At 35.4% G+C, this 19268-nt stretch overlaps 1 protein-coding gene across 21 annotated transcripts in view; it reads right to left on the reverse strand.

Moving 5' to 3' along the window:
- The window catches only part of WNK1 (WNK lysine deficient protein kinase 1), a 161886-nt gene that overhangs the window by 79124 nt on the left and 63494 nt on the right, over nucleotides 1–19268 (reverse strand). For all 21 annotated transcript variants that reach the window (XM_060658778.3, XM_060658784.3, XM_078450197.2 and 18 more), the window contains exon 2: nucleotides 10877–11049. In XM_060658778.3, the coding sequence (XP_060514761.2) occupies nucleotides 10877–11049 (173 nt within the window). The remainder of the gene's footprint in view (nucleotides 1–10876; nucleotides 11050–19268) is intronic.

The following is a 19268-nucleotide window of genomic DNA, read 5'->3' on the forward strand; positions in this document are numbered from 1 at the left end:
GTGACCCTGGATCATGACCTGAGAAGAAATCAAGAGTCAGACACTCAACTGACTGAGCCACCCAGACACCCCAATATTTACCATTTTACAGTGATACTAAGTAATTCATACTAATAGAAAATCATCACCACCATCTATCTCCAGAACTCTTTTCATCTTAAAAACTGAAACTTTATACCCATTAAACAGTAATTCCCAAAAACCTTCTCCATTTGGGCTCTGGCAACTATCATTCCACTTTCTGTTTCTATGAATTTGACTACTCTAGGTAACTCATAAAGTGAAATCAAACAGTATATTTGTATGTGACTTTTTGTGACTGGCTTATTTCACTTCACACAACGCCCTCAAGGTTCACTTGTATTACAGCATATGTTAGAACTTCCTTACCATTTAAGGCTAAAAAATATTCCACTGTACATATATACCACATTTTGATTATCCATTCTTTCCTTAATGGACCCTTGGGCTGCTTTTACCTTTTAGCTACTGTGAATAATGCTGCTATAAATATGAGTATACAAATATCTCTTTGAGACTCTGCTTTCATTCTTTTAGGTATAAACCCACAAGTGAAAGTGTTAGATCTTATGGTAATTAAGTAGAAATATTATTGACATATAACATTATATTTATCTCAGATGTACAACATAATGATTGATTTCAAGACGATTGGTATATACTGCAAAATGGTCACCACGATAAGTCTAGTTAACATCTATCACCACACAGATATTTTTTCTTATGATGAGAACTTTTAAGATTTACTCTCTTAGCAACTTTCAAATATATAATAGAGCATTATTAACTATAGTCACTATGCTGTACATTACATCCCCAAAACTTATTTTTTTTTTTAACGTTTATTTATTTTTGAGACAGAGAGAGACAGAGCATGAACGGGGGAGGGTCAGAGAGAGAGGGAGACACAGAATGTGAAACAGGCTCCAGGCTCTGAGCAGTCAGCACAGAGCCCGACGCAGGGCTCAAACTCACGGACTGCGAGATCGTGACCTGAGCCGAAGTCGGACGCTTAACCGACTGAGTCACCCAGGCGCCCCCCCCCCAAAACTTATTTTATAACTAAAAGCTTGTACCTTTTGACCACCGTCACCCATTATACACATTCCACTTCCATCCTTGCACCTATGGCAATCACCAATCTGTTCTCTGTATTTATGAGTTTGGTTTTTGTTGTTGGGTATTTTATTTTTCATTTTTCTTAGATTCACATAGAAGTGAGATCATACAGTATTTGTCTTTATCTGACTTCTTTAACTTAGCATAATGCTTTCCAAGTCCATCCACAATGTCAAAATTTCTTTTTTATGGATGAATAATATAATAATCTATTGTATATACAGATTGTGTATATACATGCATACACACACACCACCACTTCTTTATTCATTCCTCCACTGATGGACACTTAGGTTACTTCCATGGCTTGGCTGCTGTAAATAAAGCTGTTATGAGCACGGGGTACATATATCTTTTCAAATTAGTGTCTTCATTTTCTTCAGATAAATACCCAGAAGTCAAACTGCTGGATCATATGGTAGTTCTATTTTTAAATTTCTGAGGAACCCCATACTGTTTTCCATAATGGCTACATCAATTTATATGTCTACCAACAATGCACAATTGTTCCCTTTTCTCCACATTCTTGCCAACACTTGTTTTGTCTTTTTGATACTAGCCATTCTAACAGGTATGAATCAGGTGGTATCTCATTGTGATTTGGATTTGTGTTTCCCTAATAACTAGTCGTGGTGGGCATCTTTTTCATGTGTTTCTTGGCCAATTTGTATATCTTTTTTAGTGGAATGTCTATCCAGGTCCTTTGCCCATTTTTTTTCTTTGCCCATTTTTGAATAGGATTGTTTGCTGTGTTTAATGTTGTCGAGTTTTAAGAATTCTCTGTATATTCTAGACATTAATCCCTTTTGAGTTAAATGATTTGCAAATATCTTCTTCCATTCTGTGAATTCTCTTTTTACTCTATCGATAATATCAATGTACAGAAATTTTTAATTTTCATGAAGTTCAATTTTAAACATACTGGATTTTAGGGATGCCTGGGTGGCTCAGTTGGCTGAACATCCAACTTCGGCTTAGGTCATGATCTTGAGGTTGGTGAGTTTGAGTCCCACGTCAGGCTTTGTATTGACAGCGTGGAGCCTGGAGCCTGCTTCAGATTCTGTGTCTCCCTCTCTCTCTACCCCTCCCCCACTAGTGCCATCTCTCGTTCTCTCTCTCGCTCTCTCTTTAAAAAATAAACATTAAAATTTTTTTTAAACATTCTGGATTTTAAAACCTTCGATATAGCATACATTTCAGACAATGTTAATAACCAAGTCACTTCCACTTCTAGTAGAGACTATTAAGTTTTCTTTTTACATTTAATTCAATCAACATATACATATAATTAAAATAAAACTACACATACACAGTAAAACCTTGGTTTGTGAGTATATTTTGTTCTGGAAACATGCTTGTAGCCCAAAGCACTTGTATATTAAAGCTAACTTCAAGAACCACTGGCTCAGTTGTGATCAAGCATCACATACAACTCGTATTACAAGACATCAGTTGCTTCTCAAGTTAAAATTTATTAGAAATGTTTGCTCGTCTTGCAGAACACTCGCAGAACAAGTTACTCACAATCCAAGGTTTTACTGTACTTTAAGTCACTTTTTGTTTTTAGAAACCTTTCTACAGAAATAAATAAGGACATAGGTATACACATGATTACCACAGCACTATTTGAAAGGGAAGATTGTGGACAAGAATAGATCCAATTTGCCCATACAACTATAAACGGGACATTTCTAAACCCAGAAAAGCTAAATATGACAATGAGAAGTGGTGCTAAAGCTAGGGATATTAGTTAAGTACCACCTTAACCAATAGGAAAAAAGTGACAACCAAATACCATCAGTGCAGAAGATTGACTGACTGACTGACTGACTGAATAAAGGCTCTCCCTGATAACAGAATCTCCAAGTCCTTCATTATGGCTGACGCATGCCCAATCACCTTGAAGAAAAGCCTAGCAGTTGAAAAGTCCTGCCCTCATAACCATAGCTCCTAATCAGCTTTTCAAAGCTGAATTATTTAATATGAACTGACAACTAACTCATGGTTAAATAGGGTTAATTATGGTATCCATCCTAAAAAATTGGAAGACTAAATACTAAGAACAATGGCTGCTAAATACTAGAGTACAGGAAATTTTAGCTCAACAGAGAATACCAATAAAGACATTATTAAAAAGACCCAAGCAGAAGTCTGAAAAATGAAATAACTGAAATGAAAAATTCACTAAAAGGTTTCAACAACAGATAGAACAAGCAGAAGAAAGAACATGCAAACCTGAAAATATGTCAATTGAAATTATGTAGTCTGAGGAGCAGAAAGAAAAGAAAAACAAAGAAAACTCAATAGAGCCTAAGAGTCCTGTGGGATACCACCAAGCTGATCAACATGCATAATTGGAGACCCAAATAAGAAAGGAGAAGAGTATTTGATAAAATAATGGCCACACACTTTCTAAATTTGCTAAAAGACATGATTCTACCTATCTAAGAAGCTCAACAAACTCCATGAAGGATACAGAGATTCACACTGATATATTACACTCAAGCTGCTGAAAGTCAAAGACAGAGAGAATCTTGAAAGCAAGAGAGAAGCAACTCATCATGATCAAGAGATCCTCAACAAGACTATCAGCCAACTTATCAGCAGAAACTATGGAGGCTAGAAAGCAGAGGAATGACATATTTAAAGTGCTGAAAGGGGTTTTCCAACCATCAACCAAGAATTTTGTATCTAGCACAAGTATCCTTCAAAAATGAAGGCAATATTAAGACATGCCCAGATAAATAAAAGCTGAGGTGCCTGTTGTGAGAACACCTGCTCTACAGGAAATGCAAAGCAAGTTCTTGAGGCTAAAACAAAAGGGCACTGGACAGTAACTTGAAGCTTTAGGAAGAAATAAAATCTCTGGTAAAGGTAAATACATCGCTAAATATAAAAACCAGTATTAACATATTTTTGGTTTGTAACTCCTTTGTTCATTTCCTACATGATTTAAAAGGCGAACACATAAATCACTAATTATAAATCTGAATTAATGGGAACACAATGAATAAAGATGCAATTTGCATCTTTGCAAAATCTACAAAAACACAAAAGAGGTGCAAAGCTGTATAATAGGAGCAAAGATTCTGAAGCTACTGAAGCTAAGTTGGTAACATTTCAAACAAGACTGTTTGTGGTGTTCATTGTAATTCCTAAGGTAACCACCAGAAAATATCTAAAAAACACGTACAAAGGAAATGAGAAGAGTATTAAAATGGTACAATAAAAAAAAAAAATCAATTAATAAAAACAGCAACAGAGACAAGGAACAAAAAAGGTATTAAAATATACCAAAAAATTAGCAAAATTGCTTCCTTATCACTAATTCCTTCAAGTATAAATGGACTGAATTTTCTAATCAAAAGACAGAGATGGCACAATGGAGATACACGATTCAACCATATGCTGTCTCAACAGACTCACTTTAGATTCAAAGACCCACCCAGAAAATGAAAGGACAGAAAAAGATATTCCATGCAAACAGTAACCAAAAGAGTGAGGTGGCAATGTTAGTATCAGATAAAATAGACAAAATAAAAAACTGATACAGGAGATAAAGAATATTATATATTGATAAAAGGTCAATTTCTCAAGAAGATTAGAACAATTATAAACATAATACACAAACAGAGCTCCTAAATACACCAAGCAAATATAGACAGAACTGAAAGGAGGAGTACACAGTTCTATAGCAATAGTTGGAGACTTCAATAGCCTACTTTCAAAAACAGGTAAAGTATCTAGACAGAAGACCATTAAGGCAGTAAAGGACTTGAACAACACTATAAACCACCTAGACATAACAGAAATATGTGGAACATGACACCCAACAACAGTTGAATATATATTCTTCTCAAGAACACATGGAACATTCCCTCAAGAAACCTCCCAACAAAGGAAAGTCCAGGACTACATGGTTTCATTGTTGAATTCTACCAAACATTTAAAGGAAAAAGGCTAATCCTTCTCAAACTCTTCCAAAAAGTAGAAAAGGAGGAAACACTTAAGTCATTCAATGAGGCCAGTACAGCCCTGATAGCAAAGACACCACAAGAAAACTACATGCCAATATCTCTTATGAATATAGATGCAAAAGTCATCAAGAAAACATTACCTAACTGAATCCAACAGCACAGTAAAAGGATTATACACCATGACCACATGGAATTTATCCATGTGCAATTTATCCATGAAATGGAAGTATCTCTCAATTTTAGAAAAAAATCAGTCAGCATGATATACTTCATTAATAGAACAAAGGGGAAAAAAAAAACTATGATCATCTCAACTTATGCAGAAAAAGCATTAGACAAAATCCAGTATCTTTCTATGATAAAAATACTCAGACTAGGAATAAGGAGAAAACATGACAGAACAATTATGAAAAACCCAAAGCTTATATCGTACTTAATGGTGAAACACTGAAAGCTTTCCCAGTAAGATTAGGAATAAGACAAGGATAACCACTGTTACTCAACATTGTACTAGAAATTCTAGCCAGAGCAATTAAGCAAGATAAAGAAATAAAAGTATTCAAATTAGAAGGGAAGTAAAACTATTATTTATAGATGCCAACATCCTATATATAGGAAATCCCAAAGAACGAACACACATACTCTCGCCCCCAACCCACACAACTAGAGTTAATAACAGAATTCATCAAAGTTGCAAGAGTGCAAGATCAACATGCACAAATGAGTTGTGTTCTATATACCAACAATTAACGACCTACACAGGAAATTAAAAAAATAATTTCATTTGCAACAGCATCCAAAAGAATAAAATACCTAGGCATAAATTTAACCAACAAAGCAAAGGACTTAAACATTGGAAACTAGAAAAAACCATTGAAAAACTAAATAAAATGTAAAAATATCTCATGTTCATGGGTTGGAAAACTTAATATAGTTAATGACAATACTACCCAAAGTGGCCTACAGATTCAACGTATCTATAACTGTATTTGACAATCAAAATTCTATCAGCCTTTTTGCAGAAATGGAAAAATAATTCTCAAGTTCACATGGAATTGCAAGGGGTCCCAAATAGCCAAAACAATATTGAAAAAGTGGAACAAAATTGGAGAACTCACACTTCTGAATTTGAAAACATATTACAAAAGCTACAGTAATCAAAACAGTGTGATACTGTTATAGGGACAGATATGTAGACCAAAAGAATAGCATCAAGAGTCCAGAAATAAACCCATAGATCTATAGTTCAAGGATTTTTGACAGGAGTACAAGGCCATTCAATAGGGAAAGAACAGTCTCTTCAACAAAATAGTGCTAGATAACTGGACATCCCTGTGCAATAGAATTAAGTTGGATCCCACACTGCACACAAAAATTTACTTAAAATTAAAACTACAACCTAAATATAAGAGACAAACCTGTAGAAGTTTTAGAAGAAAACTTAGGGATAAATCTGCATGACCCTGGTTTTGGCAACAGATTCTTAGATAGAACACCAAAAGTACAAACAAGAAAAAACAAGTAAGTTGGACTTCATCAACATTAACTTTGTATATCACAGGACATTATCAAGGAAGTAAAAATATAACCTATAGAATGGGAGACAATATTTGCAAATCATGTACTGAGAAAGGTTTAGCTTACAGAATAAAGAACTCTTACAACTCAACAATAAAAAAAAAAAATTTTTAATGGGCAAAGGACTTGAATAGATATTTGTCCAAAGATAAATAGCCAACATGCACATGACAAGATGCTCAATGAGATACCATGTCACACCTGGTAGGATGGCTATGAAAATACATATATACATACATACATACATACATACATACAAACATACAAAACACAAGTGTTGGCAAGGATATGGAGAAACTGAAACTCTTATACATTGTTGGTGGGAATGTGAAACAGTTCAGCTGCTGTGAAAAATAGTTTGATCGTTCCTTAAAAAATTAAACATAGAATTACCATGACTCAGCAATTCCACTTGTAGTCATACACCCAAAAGAAATGAAAACATATACTCAAAAACTTATACACACATGTTTTATAGCAGTATTATTCACGATAGCCAAAGGTGGAAATGGATCAAATGGATTAACAAATTTGTGGTATATCCATGAAACAAAATGTTATGTAGTCATAAAAAGGAATAAAATACTGATACATGCTACATCACGAACCTTGAAAACATTATGCTAAGTTAAAGAAGCCAAACACAAAAGACCCCGTTATTTTATGATTCCATTTATATGAAATATCTTGATCAGATAAAACCAGAGACAGAAAGCAGTCAGTGGTTGCCAAGGGCTGGAGTAATGGGTAATGGGTAATCATGTTAATGGGTTTTAGTTTTGCAGGTTTGAAGAGTGCTGGAGAATGGCTGCACAGCAATGTGAATGTACTTAACATTACTGAACTGTACATTTAAAAATGATTAAGATGGGGGGGCATGCCTGGATGGCTCAGCTGGTTAAGCATCCGACTCTTGATTTTGGCTCAGGCCATGATCCCAGGGTTTTGGGATCAAGCAGTGCATCAGGCTCACAGTGGAGCATGAGCCTGCTTGGGATATTCTCTCTCTCCTGCTCTCTCTGCTCCTCCCCTGCTCATTCTCCCCCCCCCCCCCACCTCAAAACTAAAGAATAAACTTAAAAAAAAGAGAACCCCAAGCAGCCTCTGTGCTGTCAGCACAGAGCCTGACACAGGGCTCGAACCCATGAAGTATGAGATCATAACCTGGGCTGAATTCAAGAGTTGGACACTCAACCAACTAAGCTACCCAGGCATTCCAATGATTTATTCTTATTTCTAGAAGTCTTTGGATCTTTTCTAATTATGCCTGAACTTTCTTTTCTTTCTTTCTTTCTTTTTTTTTAAAGTAATCTCTATGCCCAACATGGGACTCAAATTCATAATCCCAAGAGATTAAGAGTTGCGTGCTCTACTGACAGAGCCAACCAGGTGCCCCTGCCTGAACTTTTTTGATGTAGTTATATTCCTTCACTATGGTTTCTAATCATGGTTTCTCTCCTTTTATCACTTTATATACTTGTATATACTTACATATACCTTTAGTGACATCTTTTTGTACTTATAAGCTTATTTTGTATTCACTTTCAGAGTTGTCAATAGCATCTTTGATTCCAATGTTATTTTCCAGTTGTATCTGATCATCATATTACTGTGTGTGACTTGTAATTTGTGAGGTCACCTTCACTGGGGACTGTTTTATCCACGTACATAATGACCAATGAAATGCTGAAAATGTCCCTCGGAGTTTTCATTGGATTCTGGACCAATTAGAATCTTCATTCCTTGATTTGTGATCCCTGCACCAAGCTGGTAGTCTACATTTATATTATAGAGCCATCTACACATGACCTGAGATTTCTGGTTTTTTTCATAGGGACTCCCCCTCTTATCCTAAGTGCTGGGCAGAGGGGCAAAATTCCTTGTAGCTTTCACTGGCTGGGGTGAAGAGTTCTCCCTTTTTATTAATAATTCAGGTTTTGACACAGGCTAAGTTCAAGTTCCCCTCTCTGCTGAGTTCTAAGGCCTTTTGTCCTGGCATGGACAATAAAACTCTTGGTATCCAAAACTCAAGCCCTATATATGATGTGAAAACCCAACAGACTGCCAAAACATTGGTTACTGTTTAGGTCTTTAGTTACCTCCACTTGTCCTTTCATCTGGAGGTCACTCTTTCTTTCTTTAAAAACTTGGGTATGTACTGAAAAAGCTTTTATTATATTCCACATTTTAGTTTGTTGATGGTGGGGGTGGGGGTGGGGGTGGGGGTGGGGGTGGGAGTGGAATTCCAAAGAAGCTTAGTCTATGTTACCCAAAGCCTTTCAATAAACTTTTTAAAACAAATAAACTGTTATAGAGTACTCCTGTAGGATATGCCTGACAGACTACTGACAGTCCATTAATATGTCCAAACTGGTGAAAAGAATCTCAAGATGAAGATATACACACAAACTACTACTACCACACAATTTCCCTCAATTCATTCAAATACTTACCAAGTTTAAAGCATAGTGCTAGGGAGCACAGTCTAGTGAAAGAAAAAGACATCTGGATAACAAGAAGCTTGGATGACTAGGGTAAAGATGTTGCCATAAATACTTGAGAAGCTGGGTGTGGAAACTAGAATTTGCTAGGGGGAAATAATTTGTTGGCTTTTCAGTGTGTTAATCTTAAGCATCCAAGAACACATGCAAGTGACTACATTCAGGAAATATAAAACTATGTTTCAAAGACCTGTGATGAATCAGTTCAGTAGTATTAACTAAAGAAAAGTAGTCAGAAATTAATACATACTAAAGAGACAATTAAAAAAAATCTGTATCTGGGGCACCTGGGTGGCTCAGTCAGTTAAGTGTCCAACTCTTGGTTTCAGCTCAGGTCATGATCTCATGGTTTATGAGTTTGAGCCCCGCTTCGGGCTCTGTGCACTGACAGCATGGAGGTTGCTTGGGATTCTCTTCTCTCTGCCCCTGCCTGGCTTTCTCTCTCTCTCTCTCTCTCTCTCTCTCTCTCAAGATAAATAAACTTAAACAAACAAAAAAAGATACTTAAAAAAAATCCAATTCCTTCACAATAAAAAAATTTAAACCATATAATTTATACTACAGTTTACCCTTGAATAATATAGGTTTGAACATTGCAGGTCTACTTATATGCAGATTTTTACAGTATAGCACTGTAAATGTATTTTCTCATAATTTTATTTTCTCTAGCTTATTTTATTATAAGAATACAGTAAATAAGGGGTGCCTGGGTGGCTCAGTTAGTTAGGCGTCTGACTTCGGTCCAGGTCACAATTTCACAGTTCATGAGTTCGAGCCCCACACTGGGCTGTCAGCATGGAGCCCACTTTGGATCCTCTGTCCCCTTCTCTCTCTGTCCCTCCCCTGCTTGTGCTCTCTCTCAAAAATAAACATTAAAAAAAAAAAAGAATATAGTAAATAATACATATCATATATGAATATGTGTTAATCAACTGTTTATGTTATCAGTAAGGCTTCCAGTAGGCTGGAACAGTAGGCCATTAAGTAATTGTTTGGAGGATTCAAAAGTTATACTCAGATTTTCAACTACATGGAGGGTGAGTACCCCTAATTTCCATGCTGTTCAAGGGTCGTTTGTACTTTCCTCTCTGAGTGAGGAAAACACCTGTGATTCCCAAAGGCTAAACTCCAACTCTTTAAAACTCTGTAATAGGGAACAAGAAATTTCTGCATTTGACCTGTTTTCCTGAAAGAAATGATGAGTCTAGCTGTTTGGGCATTAATTTCTAATACTATAACAAATGAAACTAGTGATAACTGCTACAGCACAATTTGCATTTGACATAATAGTTGCAGAGATGCAGCAAAAACTGTACAAGGTGATAAAAATAAATGGAGAAGTCCTCTCAATAAGCTTCAACCTCATTTTAACCACTAGAGGGCTACCTTGCCATTTGATTTCACAATCCCTTAGCCATTCAATTTTAGAACCCCAAATCAACAGGGTTTAAAATAACTAGGTTTATTCTGTAATAACTTCTCTTTTTAATATTACTACTGAATAATTATCAAATCATTTTATACACCAGAGGACTTTGTGGGCAAGAAAATGTGCTAATAACAGTTGGAACGATTGTTCCCTCCATGGTACACTGGGTGACAAAAGCAGGACTGATAAAATAGGAAAATTCAAGTTCTTTCGTACCTCTTGGTCAATTTTGATAATATTGATAGACTTACGTTTTAAGTGTTCCAGATGTCATTAGTTCAGTCACCAAAACAATGCACTTCTTCCCTTTTACTGTGGACTCCCAGGAATCATAGAATCGAACAATATTGGGATGCTGAAGGCCCTTTAACATTTCTGCCTCTTCTTTAAATCTCTGCCTCTCAGACTTTGTTAATTTTCGATCCTAAAATCAAGAACCAGAACAGAACGTGGTTTAAAATAACAAAACACGAAGTCACACAGTTAAATTTAAATGCTGTTAGGAGTACACTATCATGATGAGTACTGAGAAAGGTATAATTGTTGAATCATACAGCATACCCGAAACTAATATAGCACTATATGTTAATTATACTTGGATAAAAATAAAATAGTTCAAATAGAAAAACACACAAAAATAATTTTAAATGCTAAATGTGTACTAAATTATGATGATCAATACTGTTTCAAACAGGAACACTACAGTTGCTAAAGACCAATAATTTCTTTAGCCTTTCAGCAGTATGACAACAGGCTAAAGTATCTTTAAGAAAACTAGATTATAATGTCATGCTTGAGATTACTTCAGCATCTTTATTGTTAATGTATGCCTCAGAGATGGTCTCATTTTGTAGGTGCAGTTAACTTACCACTTCTAAAATAAGTCATTTATTGCTAGATATGCAACTTAACAATATGGTATGAGATTTTGGAGGTAAAAAGATCTAAATATAAATTCTAGTTCTGTCTTTGCTTTGATCAGAATTTTCTTTATGAATATATTAATCTACTAGGTATGCTTTATCACATGTTTAAAGCACCTGGCACTATGTAAGTTAATTCACTTCTCTGAAATGAACTAGGGAAAAACAATTTGTTGATCTTCCCTTGACAAAATCCCAAACAAACAAACTCTGAATTATTCTATATATTAAAACTGAAACTATCTCTGCCATATTAATATTCTATCAAAACATGCAATACATATTTTAACAAAATATTCCAGGCATACAATAATGTGTCCATCACATAAATAAACATTCTAGATATAATTAAAGTCTCCTATGTAACTAGATTGTCCTTCCCCCGTCACTATTCCTTACCCTTTAATAACCACTAGCCTGAATTTGGACATACCATTCCCAAATGGGTATTTACACTTTGGGTTAAAATGTTAAAAGTTCATAAAATGATGTTACAGAGTATGTTTTCTTTGAAAGCTTGTTTTCATTCAGTATTGAGATCACCCGTGATGATACACAAGGAGACTACAAGATATCTACCATATTACTGTAACTTGGCTTTGTTCATTATCACTGTTACAGTTACTCACTGTCTAAATATATCACAATTTATATAATCTCCTATTGATTAATCTTTAGACTCTTCCCCATTTTTTGCTACTCAATACTGCAGTGGTGTTACAGTATTAATCTCCCTGGACATACATTAAAGTGTGTGTCTAGGACACAGGTTCTTATTACAAAGCTACAGCAATCAAAACAGTGTGGTACTGGCATAAGGACAGATGTATAGACCAAAGGAATAGTGTTGACAGTCCAGAAATAAGCCCATACATCAATTATGAATATATATACCTGAGAGCACTCAGCAATCCTTGTGATTTTTGTCACCAATAGCCCTAGATATTTTGATATCATGTAACAGTGGTTATAGATTATCTCAAAATACCATTTACATCAAATTACTTTGAAATTGACAGCTATTAGATCTTTCAGTTGCTCTTATTAGTATGCACTAATAATGCATACTACATCACATATTTAAAAATTTTTGTAACTATTTCAGTATAATCAGTTTCCATTTTAATCCTATGTATTTTATTATACAGACTTAAAACATTATTCTAGCTTTCAAAGGAGATCTGAGGCACAAAAAAAATACTATTAGGATACATGTCTAGAATTAATCATACATAAGAAATAGGCACCTTCAATTTTCATAGGTATCAACAAATTGTTTTTCAAGGGGACTGTACCAAATATACTCTCTTAATAGCATTGTATGAAGGTTTCTGCTGCACACGGTCACCAGCAATTGGTATTATCAGACATTAATCAATTTGATGGGTATAAACTCATATCCTATTGTTTAGTTTACATTTTGAGAGTCAAAAATAAGTGAGAAAAACTTTGTTTTCTTTGCAGGCTACTTCATATTCTTCTTCTGTGAGATGTCCAATCATATCATTTGTTGCTTTCCTTCTTTGTAGAAGTTCTCAATATAAATTTGGATACTAATTCTTTATTAATTTTATGTTACAGATATGTTTTCTCAATTTGTGTTTCGTATCTCCACCTTGCTTATGAAGTCTTTTGATTTCAATGTTTTTATTTGACTATAGTTCAATTTATCTTTTACTTTGTGGCTTTATGTCTTCAAGTAATTCTTCTAGACACTGAGGCCATATGTTTTTCCTTTTTAAAATATAAATTTGTTTTGTTTGCCACACTTGGGAATTTATTTGTTGAGTAATTTATTTGGTTGGATAAAAGAAGGACTGGCTGTTTTTTTCTATATTAACCAATAACTCAATACTATTGGATGAACAATCCATCCTTTCCATATAAGTGTAATTCTATTTCTGGATTCTATATTCTATTACAATGGTCTGTCTATTCTGCACTAATATCACGCTTTCTTGTTATAGTTTTAAAATAATTCATTTTTTTAAAAAAACTTAAAAAATAAAAAAAATAATAATTCATTCTTGGTAGAACCACTTCCTATAACACCTTCTTCAATTTTATTTTCTAAATTATCTTAGCTATTTTTTCCAATAAGACTTTTATTTTTATAATATAGAAATTACAGCATAAACCACCTAAAATATCAGGCTATTATCAAGAATTTTAATTAAAGGCATAGAACTTGTAACGACATGGAGATTGTACAGATAATCTGCTCTCCCAACAACTCTTTTTCCCAAGTAGTATATATTAAAAAAATTTTTATTGTAAATTTATATACCATAAAAAGTACTATTCTCATCACTCCTCTGATATCAATTATCTTATATATTATTTTTGCCTGATACTTTAGTTCCCTACTATCCTACTACTCTTTAAGACAACATTATAATTACTATTTAAACAGTATATGTTTACTTATATATACCCACATATCTTTTTATTCACATTTCCATTTTGCTCCTTATTCCCTTATCTGGGCTTATTTTTCTTCTTTTGGGAAATACATTTTTCACAATTCTTTCAGTAAACATTCCAATAGTGGTGTAATCTTAATTTGTTTGAAATGTTTATTCCATCACGACTCTTGAATGATAATTTAGATGGGTGTAGAATTCTAGGTTGGCTTATTTTTCTTTCAGCATTTTCAAGATACTGTTTTGCGGTGTTCTGTTGTCTACTACAGCTGTCAGTATAAATGTCCTCCTTTGTAAATTTATCTGTATTTTCTCTCTACTTGCTCTAAAGCCTTAAAAAAAATTTTTTTAATGTTTATTTATTTTTGAGAGAGAGAGAGAGACAGAGTGTAAGCAGGGAGGGGTAGAGGGAGAGGGAGACACAGAATCCGAAGCAGCGCCAGGCTCTGAGCTATCAGCACAGAACCTGTTGTGGGGCTTGAACCCACAAACTGTGAGATCATGACCTGAGCTGAATTCAGATGCTTAACCAACTGAGCCACCCAGGTGCCCCAAGACTTTTTTTTTTTAAATTGTGTTCTGTACTTCCACTACCAGGCATCTAGTTTTATGTATATATAATGGCGCTGAGTGTGCTTTTAAGCCACAAGTTTCAAGTATTTGTCTTCAAGTCAGGAAAATTATCAACTATTATCTCTTTGAATATTGCCTTCTCCTATTCCTTTCTCTTCTAAGATTTACGTATGTGTTTATATGTGCTGTGTGTCTGTGTTTTTGTGTGTAACCTACTCCATTCTTCCTATCTTTTAACTTCTCTCTCATTTTCCATTTCTTTATCTTCTGGACAATGTTCTGAGATCTTGCTCACTAAGTCACTCCTAAGCTACTACTAGATCTAAACTGGTTATTACCTCCTAAAAATTTGTTTAGATTAATCAAACTTTAAAGTCCAAAGGAGCAAGGGATACAAAAGACATGTGGCAAGGTCTCAGTCCCTGATCCAGAAATAAGTGATGAATGAACACAAAAAATATGAACACTTCCAACTAACCATACAAGTCTTAGAGGGCTAGGTATATAGGTAAGAGAGGCACATATTTAAACATCCATAAAGAAAATAAAACAAAGTTGTCAATCTGTCACCAGAAGTACTCAAGCCACCACTCCAGTCCCTACTCTCCTCATTAGCATCATAAACAAAGCTAGGAGAGAAAAAAGAACAAGAAGGCTAGGCACTTAACTAATAGTTTCAGTGGGGAAGGAATTCTGCTGCCACTTCACCAGGCCCAATGCCTGGGGGTAGGATTTGTCCCTTCCCACTCAGTGGTAACCCTAACACATGGAGTTTTGAATGAGACATGATAACTGGCAGCTGAATTTGCAATGAACCTCTACAACCTTCATTCTCATTCCCTGCTTCATGAACCTGTAAGTTTTCCCAGCACCTTCTGCAGACCTTCCTTCTGTTCCATCTCTAAATTATCACTGCAAGCTTGACCTCTCTCAAAGTTCCATAAAATCCCCTTTCACAGTCCTTAATCACTTCTATTCCCACTCTCAACCAAAGGCTGCAATCATCCACAAGTCATACCCTGTCCACTGAGACTCAGGTCCATGGCAGCAGAGATCCTGGGTTATCCTCCTAAAATGTTCCTTTTCTAGAGAACAGACAGTGAGTGAAAGGACAAAGTCAAAGTATATAAAACCAGATGACTGAGGAAAGTAGTAGCACTTGCCATTTAGTTTTTAACTGTAATGCATTTTGATTTATTGAATCTCTTTTTGTGTCTTTATTAAATCAGTCATTCACTACCCACTCCAACACTAACTTGATGTTTTTTTGTCATTTCCGTTTTTAGTCCTTTAATTCTTTAAAATAATTTAAAGGCTCAGTTCAATTATACTTTTATCTGAGTTACTGGGGCTCTGATTTTGCCTATTGGTTTTGGTTCACTTGTGGTGGTTTGTTTCTTCATGTGACTTACAATATTGAATAAAATGGTTACTTTAACTTTTTTTTTTTTAACGTTTATTTATTTTTATTTTTTTTTTTTTTCAACGTTTTTTATTTATTTTTGGGACAGAGAGAGACAGAGCATGAACGGGGGAGGGGCAGAGAGAGAGGGAGACACAGAATCGGAAACAGGCTCCAGGCTCCGAGCCATCGGCCCAGAGCCTGACGCGGGGCTCGAACTCACGGACCGCGAGATCGTGACCTGGCTGAAGTCGGAGGCTTAACCGACTGCGCCACCCAGGCGCCCCTAACGTTTATTTATTATTGAGAGACAGAGCATGAGCATGGGAGGGGCAGAGAGAGGAGGAGACACGGAATCCGAAGCAGGCTCCAGGCTCTGAGTTGTCAGCACAGAGCCCGACGCGGGGTGCAAACTCACAAACTGCGAGATCATGACCTGAGCCGAAGTCAGATGCTTAACCAACCGAGCCACCCAGGCGCCCATAAAATGGTTACTTTAAACTGTGATTTATATTTTGGAATATGCCCAGTTGTGGATGTATCCCGGTAAATCGGTGGATCAGTTCAGAGTTTGTTTAGGCCTAATGTCCTAGGAATATTACTAGTCTTGGCCATTAACTCCATGCAATCAGTTCAAACTCAAATCTTATTATGTGTGTCAATACATGTCCTTGTTTATAAATTTTCAGGGTAAACTTTTTTTCACCTGACCTGAAGAACCTTCTGTTTTCCATGTCTCAGAAACTTAATTTTTCTCTAGTCCATATTTTCATTAAAGGTGTAGCTCTTCAAGGAACAACTTTATTGCATCTCAGTTCCACTACCTGCTTGGGCTTGAGACTTCATCTATCATTAGATAGATGGTAAAACCATACCTTAGTTATTAATGAGACTGGCAACTGTCTCAGAAAAGTCCTAGTGTCAGTTCACACTTCTCCCACTCTACTTTTTTGTTTCTTCTTAGTTTTTAGATCTTGGGAGATCATCCTTACATATCTACAAGCTTAGTTATGCACTTAAAAGGATAGGTTTTTATTGTGCTTTTGATCAAAATTTTCAAAATATCTAGTGTTTTACAGTGGGAAGAGTTTTCAGCTTGTTTTATTTTCTATTTATTGATCTATAATAGAACTTCCCAATGTTTTTTAAAAATCTTCCTTACCATACATTCATTCCTAAATATTCCTCATTTAAGGAAAATTTATACAGAAAGAAGAAAAACCCTTGATTGCTTATACATAAGAAAACTTAAAGAAACTATGAAGTTAATTCAGTCTGAACACAATTACAAGACAGTAATCACATGACAGGGTGTCTGGGTGGCTCAGTCAGTTAAACACCCAACTTTGGCTCAGGTCATGATCTCTCACAGTTTGTGGGTTCGAGCCCCGTGTTGGGCTCTGTGTTGACAGCTCAGAACCTGGAGCCTGCTTTGGATTCTGTGCCTCCCTCTCTCTCTCTCTCTCAAAAATAAAACATTAAAAAAAAAAAAAAAGATAGAACACATGAGCCAAATGAATTATGATTTCTACCTAAAACTGACATTATTTGTTTTAACATATAGTATACTTTCTTTTTAAATGTTTATTTATTGTGAAAGAGAGAGAGTGCATGCGTAAGCGGGAGAGGAGCAGAGAGGAAGAGATAGAATCCCAAGCAGGCTCCACACTGTCAGCACAGAATCCGATGTAGGGCTCAAATTTACAAACCATGAGATTATGACCTGAGCCAAAATCAACAGTTGGATGCTTAAGCCACCTAGACACCCCAATATATAGTCTACCTTCTTGACTGTCTTGATAAATATTCTTATCTTCTGTAGCATGCAACCTCCATTTTAGTTTTTAGCAATTATAGTGTATCTTCATAAACATTTGCTTGATTTTAACAAATATTTGAGTACCCTGTCATCAGACAACAGGATATGATGAGCATCAGAGACAAGGTTCCTGCTCTCTAGACTTTACACTGTAAGAGGCACAGGCATTACTTTTATTCAGTATGATAAAGAGGAAAAAACCGGATATACTGAGAGCATATCACAAAAGACCCAATTCTGTGTGCACAAGTGTGCACAAGCTAGAGTTAGGCATGTAAGAAGAACCCATATCAGCAGGATACTCTAAGGATTAAAAGTGAGATCACAGGCATGAAAGTCCCCACAGTTCTGGTCATGTAACACTTGAAATGCTTAAGACCACAAGAATCTGTAAAAAGTAAACATTGGAAACGTAGGATATAGATTGGAGGTGAGGAGATTCAAACTTTAATAACAGTGAACTATGAGATCTAAACTTATATTTTATTTAAATTTGTTTATTCACCCATAGTTCAGAACTGCTGGAAACTACTTACACTAGACCATTTTAGCTGAAATTTGGAACATACATTATACAGGATAAGGGAGTGTACTACTTAAGAGTAATAGCTTGGGGTACCTGGGTGGCTCAGTTGGTTAAGCGTCTGACTTCGGCTCCGGTCATAATCTCACAGTTCGTGAGTTTGAGCCCTGCGTCTGGCTCTGTGCTGACAGCTCAGAGCCTGGAGCCTGCTTTGGATTCTGTGTCTCCCTCTCTCTCTGGTCCTCCCCCACTCACACACTCTCTCTCTCAAAAATAAACATTAAAAAAAAAGAGTAATAGCTTAAATATAAATTATGTAAATATAGTCACTGTTGTACAAATAGGAAATTAAATTTAAGTCTGACTGATTTTCTGTAGAGGGCTTTCACAAAATTCTTACATAGTTTAAAAGACATACTGAACCTTCAACTGTGAGATGTTTTCTCTCAACTGATACGTAACTCTGGGCAGAAATTGTTACTATATGTGAAAGACACTAGCACAGATCAGTCTATTTTACTTAAATTTTAATTATATTTAAAATCTCAAGACTGTTTATCACATCTGTATTTCCAAGTTTTCAATAATGTTTTAAAGTACACAAGGCTTGGGTAAATTTTCTGCTGAAACTTACTCAAAGTAATTTACTTATGTTTTCTCTACCACCACTATCCTATTTCAAGCCATCATGATCTCTTCTGAATTCCTGCAATAACCTACTAAGTTGTTTCCCAAACCTAATCTTACCCTTATACAATCTGTTATTCCATTTTTGCCATATACAGTCAGAATTTTTTAGTGCCAATTAAATCAATTCTAAGGTATGCCTACATAATCTTTAAAAATACCATTTTTCACATATCTGAAATTAGAATGCATCACACAACTGCAGTTTTAGATTCAATGAAATACTGTCATAATCCTGTTTAAACTGTTTAATAACTTTCTACAGCCTTTAGGACAAAGGTGAAAAATCACTG

The sequence above is a fragment of the Panthera onca genome, chromosome B4 (assembly GCF_046562875.1).
Source record: "Panthera onca isolate mPanOnc1 chromosome B4, mPanOnc1 haplotype 2, whole genome shotgun sequence".
NCBI lineage: Eukaryota > Metazoa > Chordata > Mammalia > Carnivora > Felidae > Panthera > Panthera onca.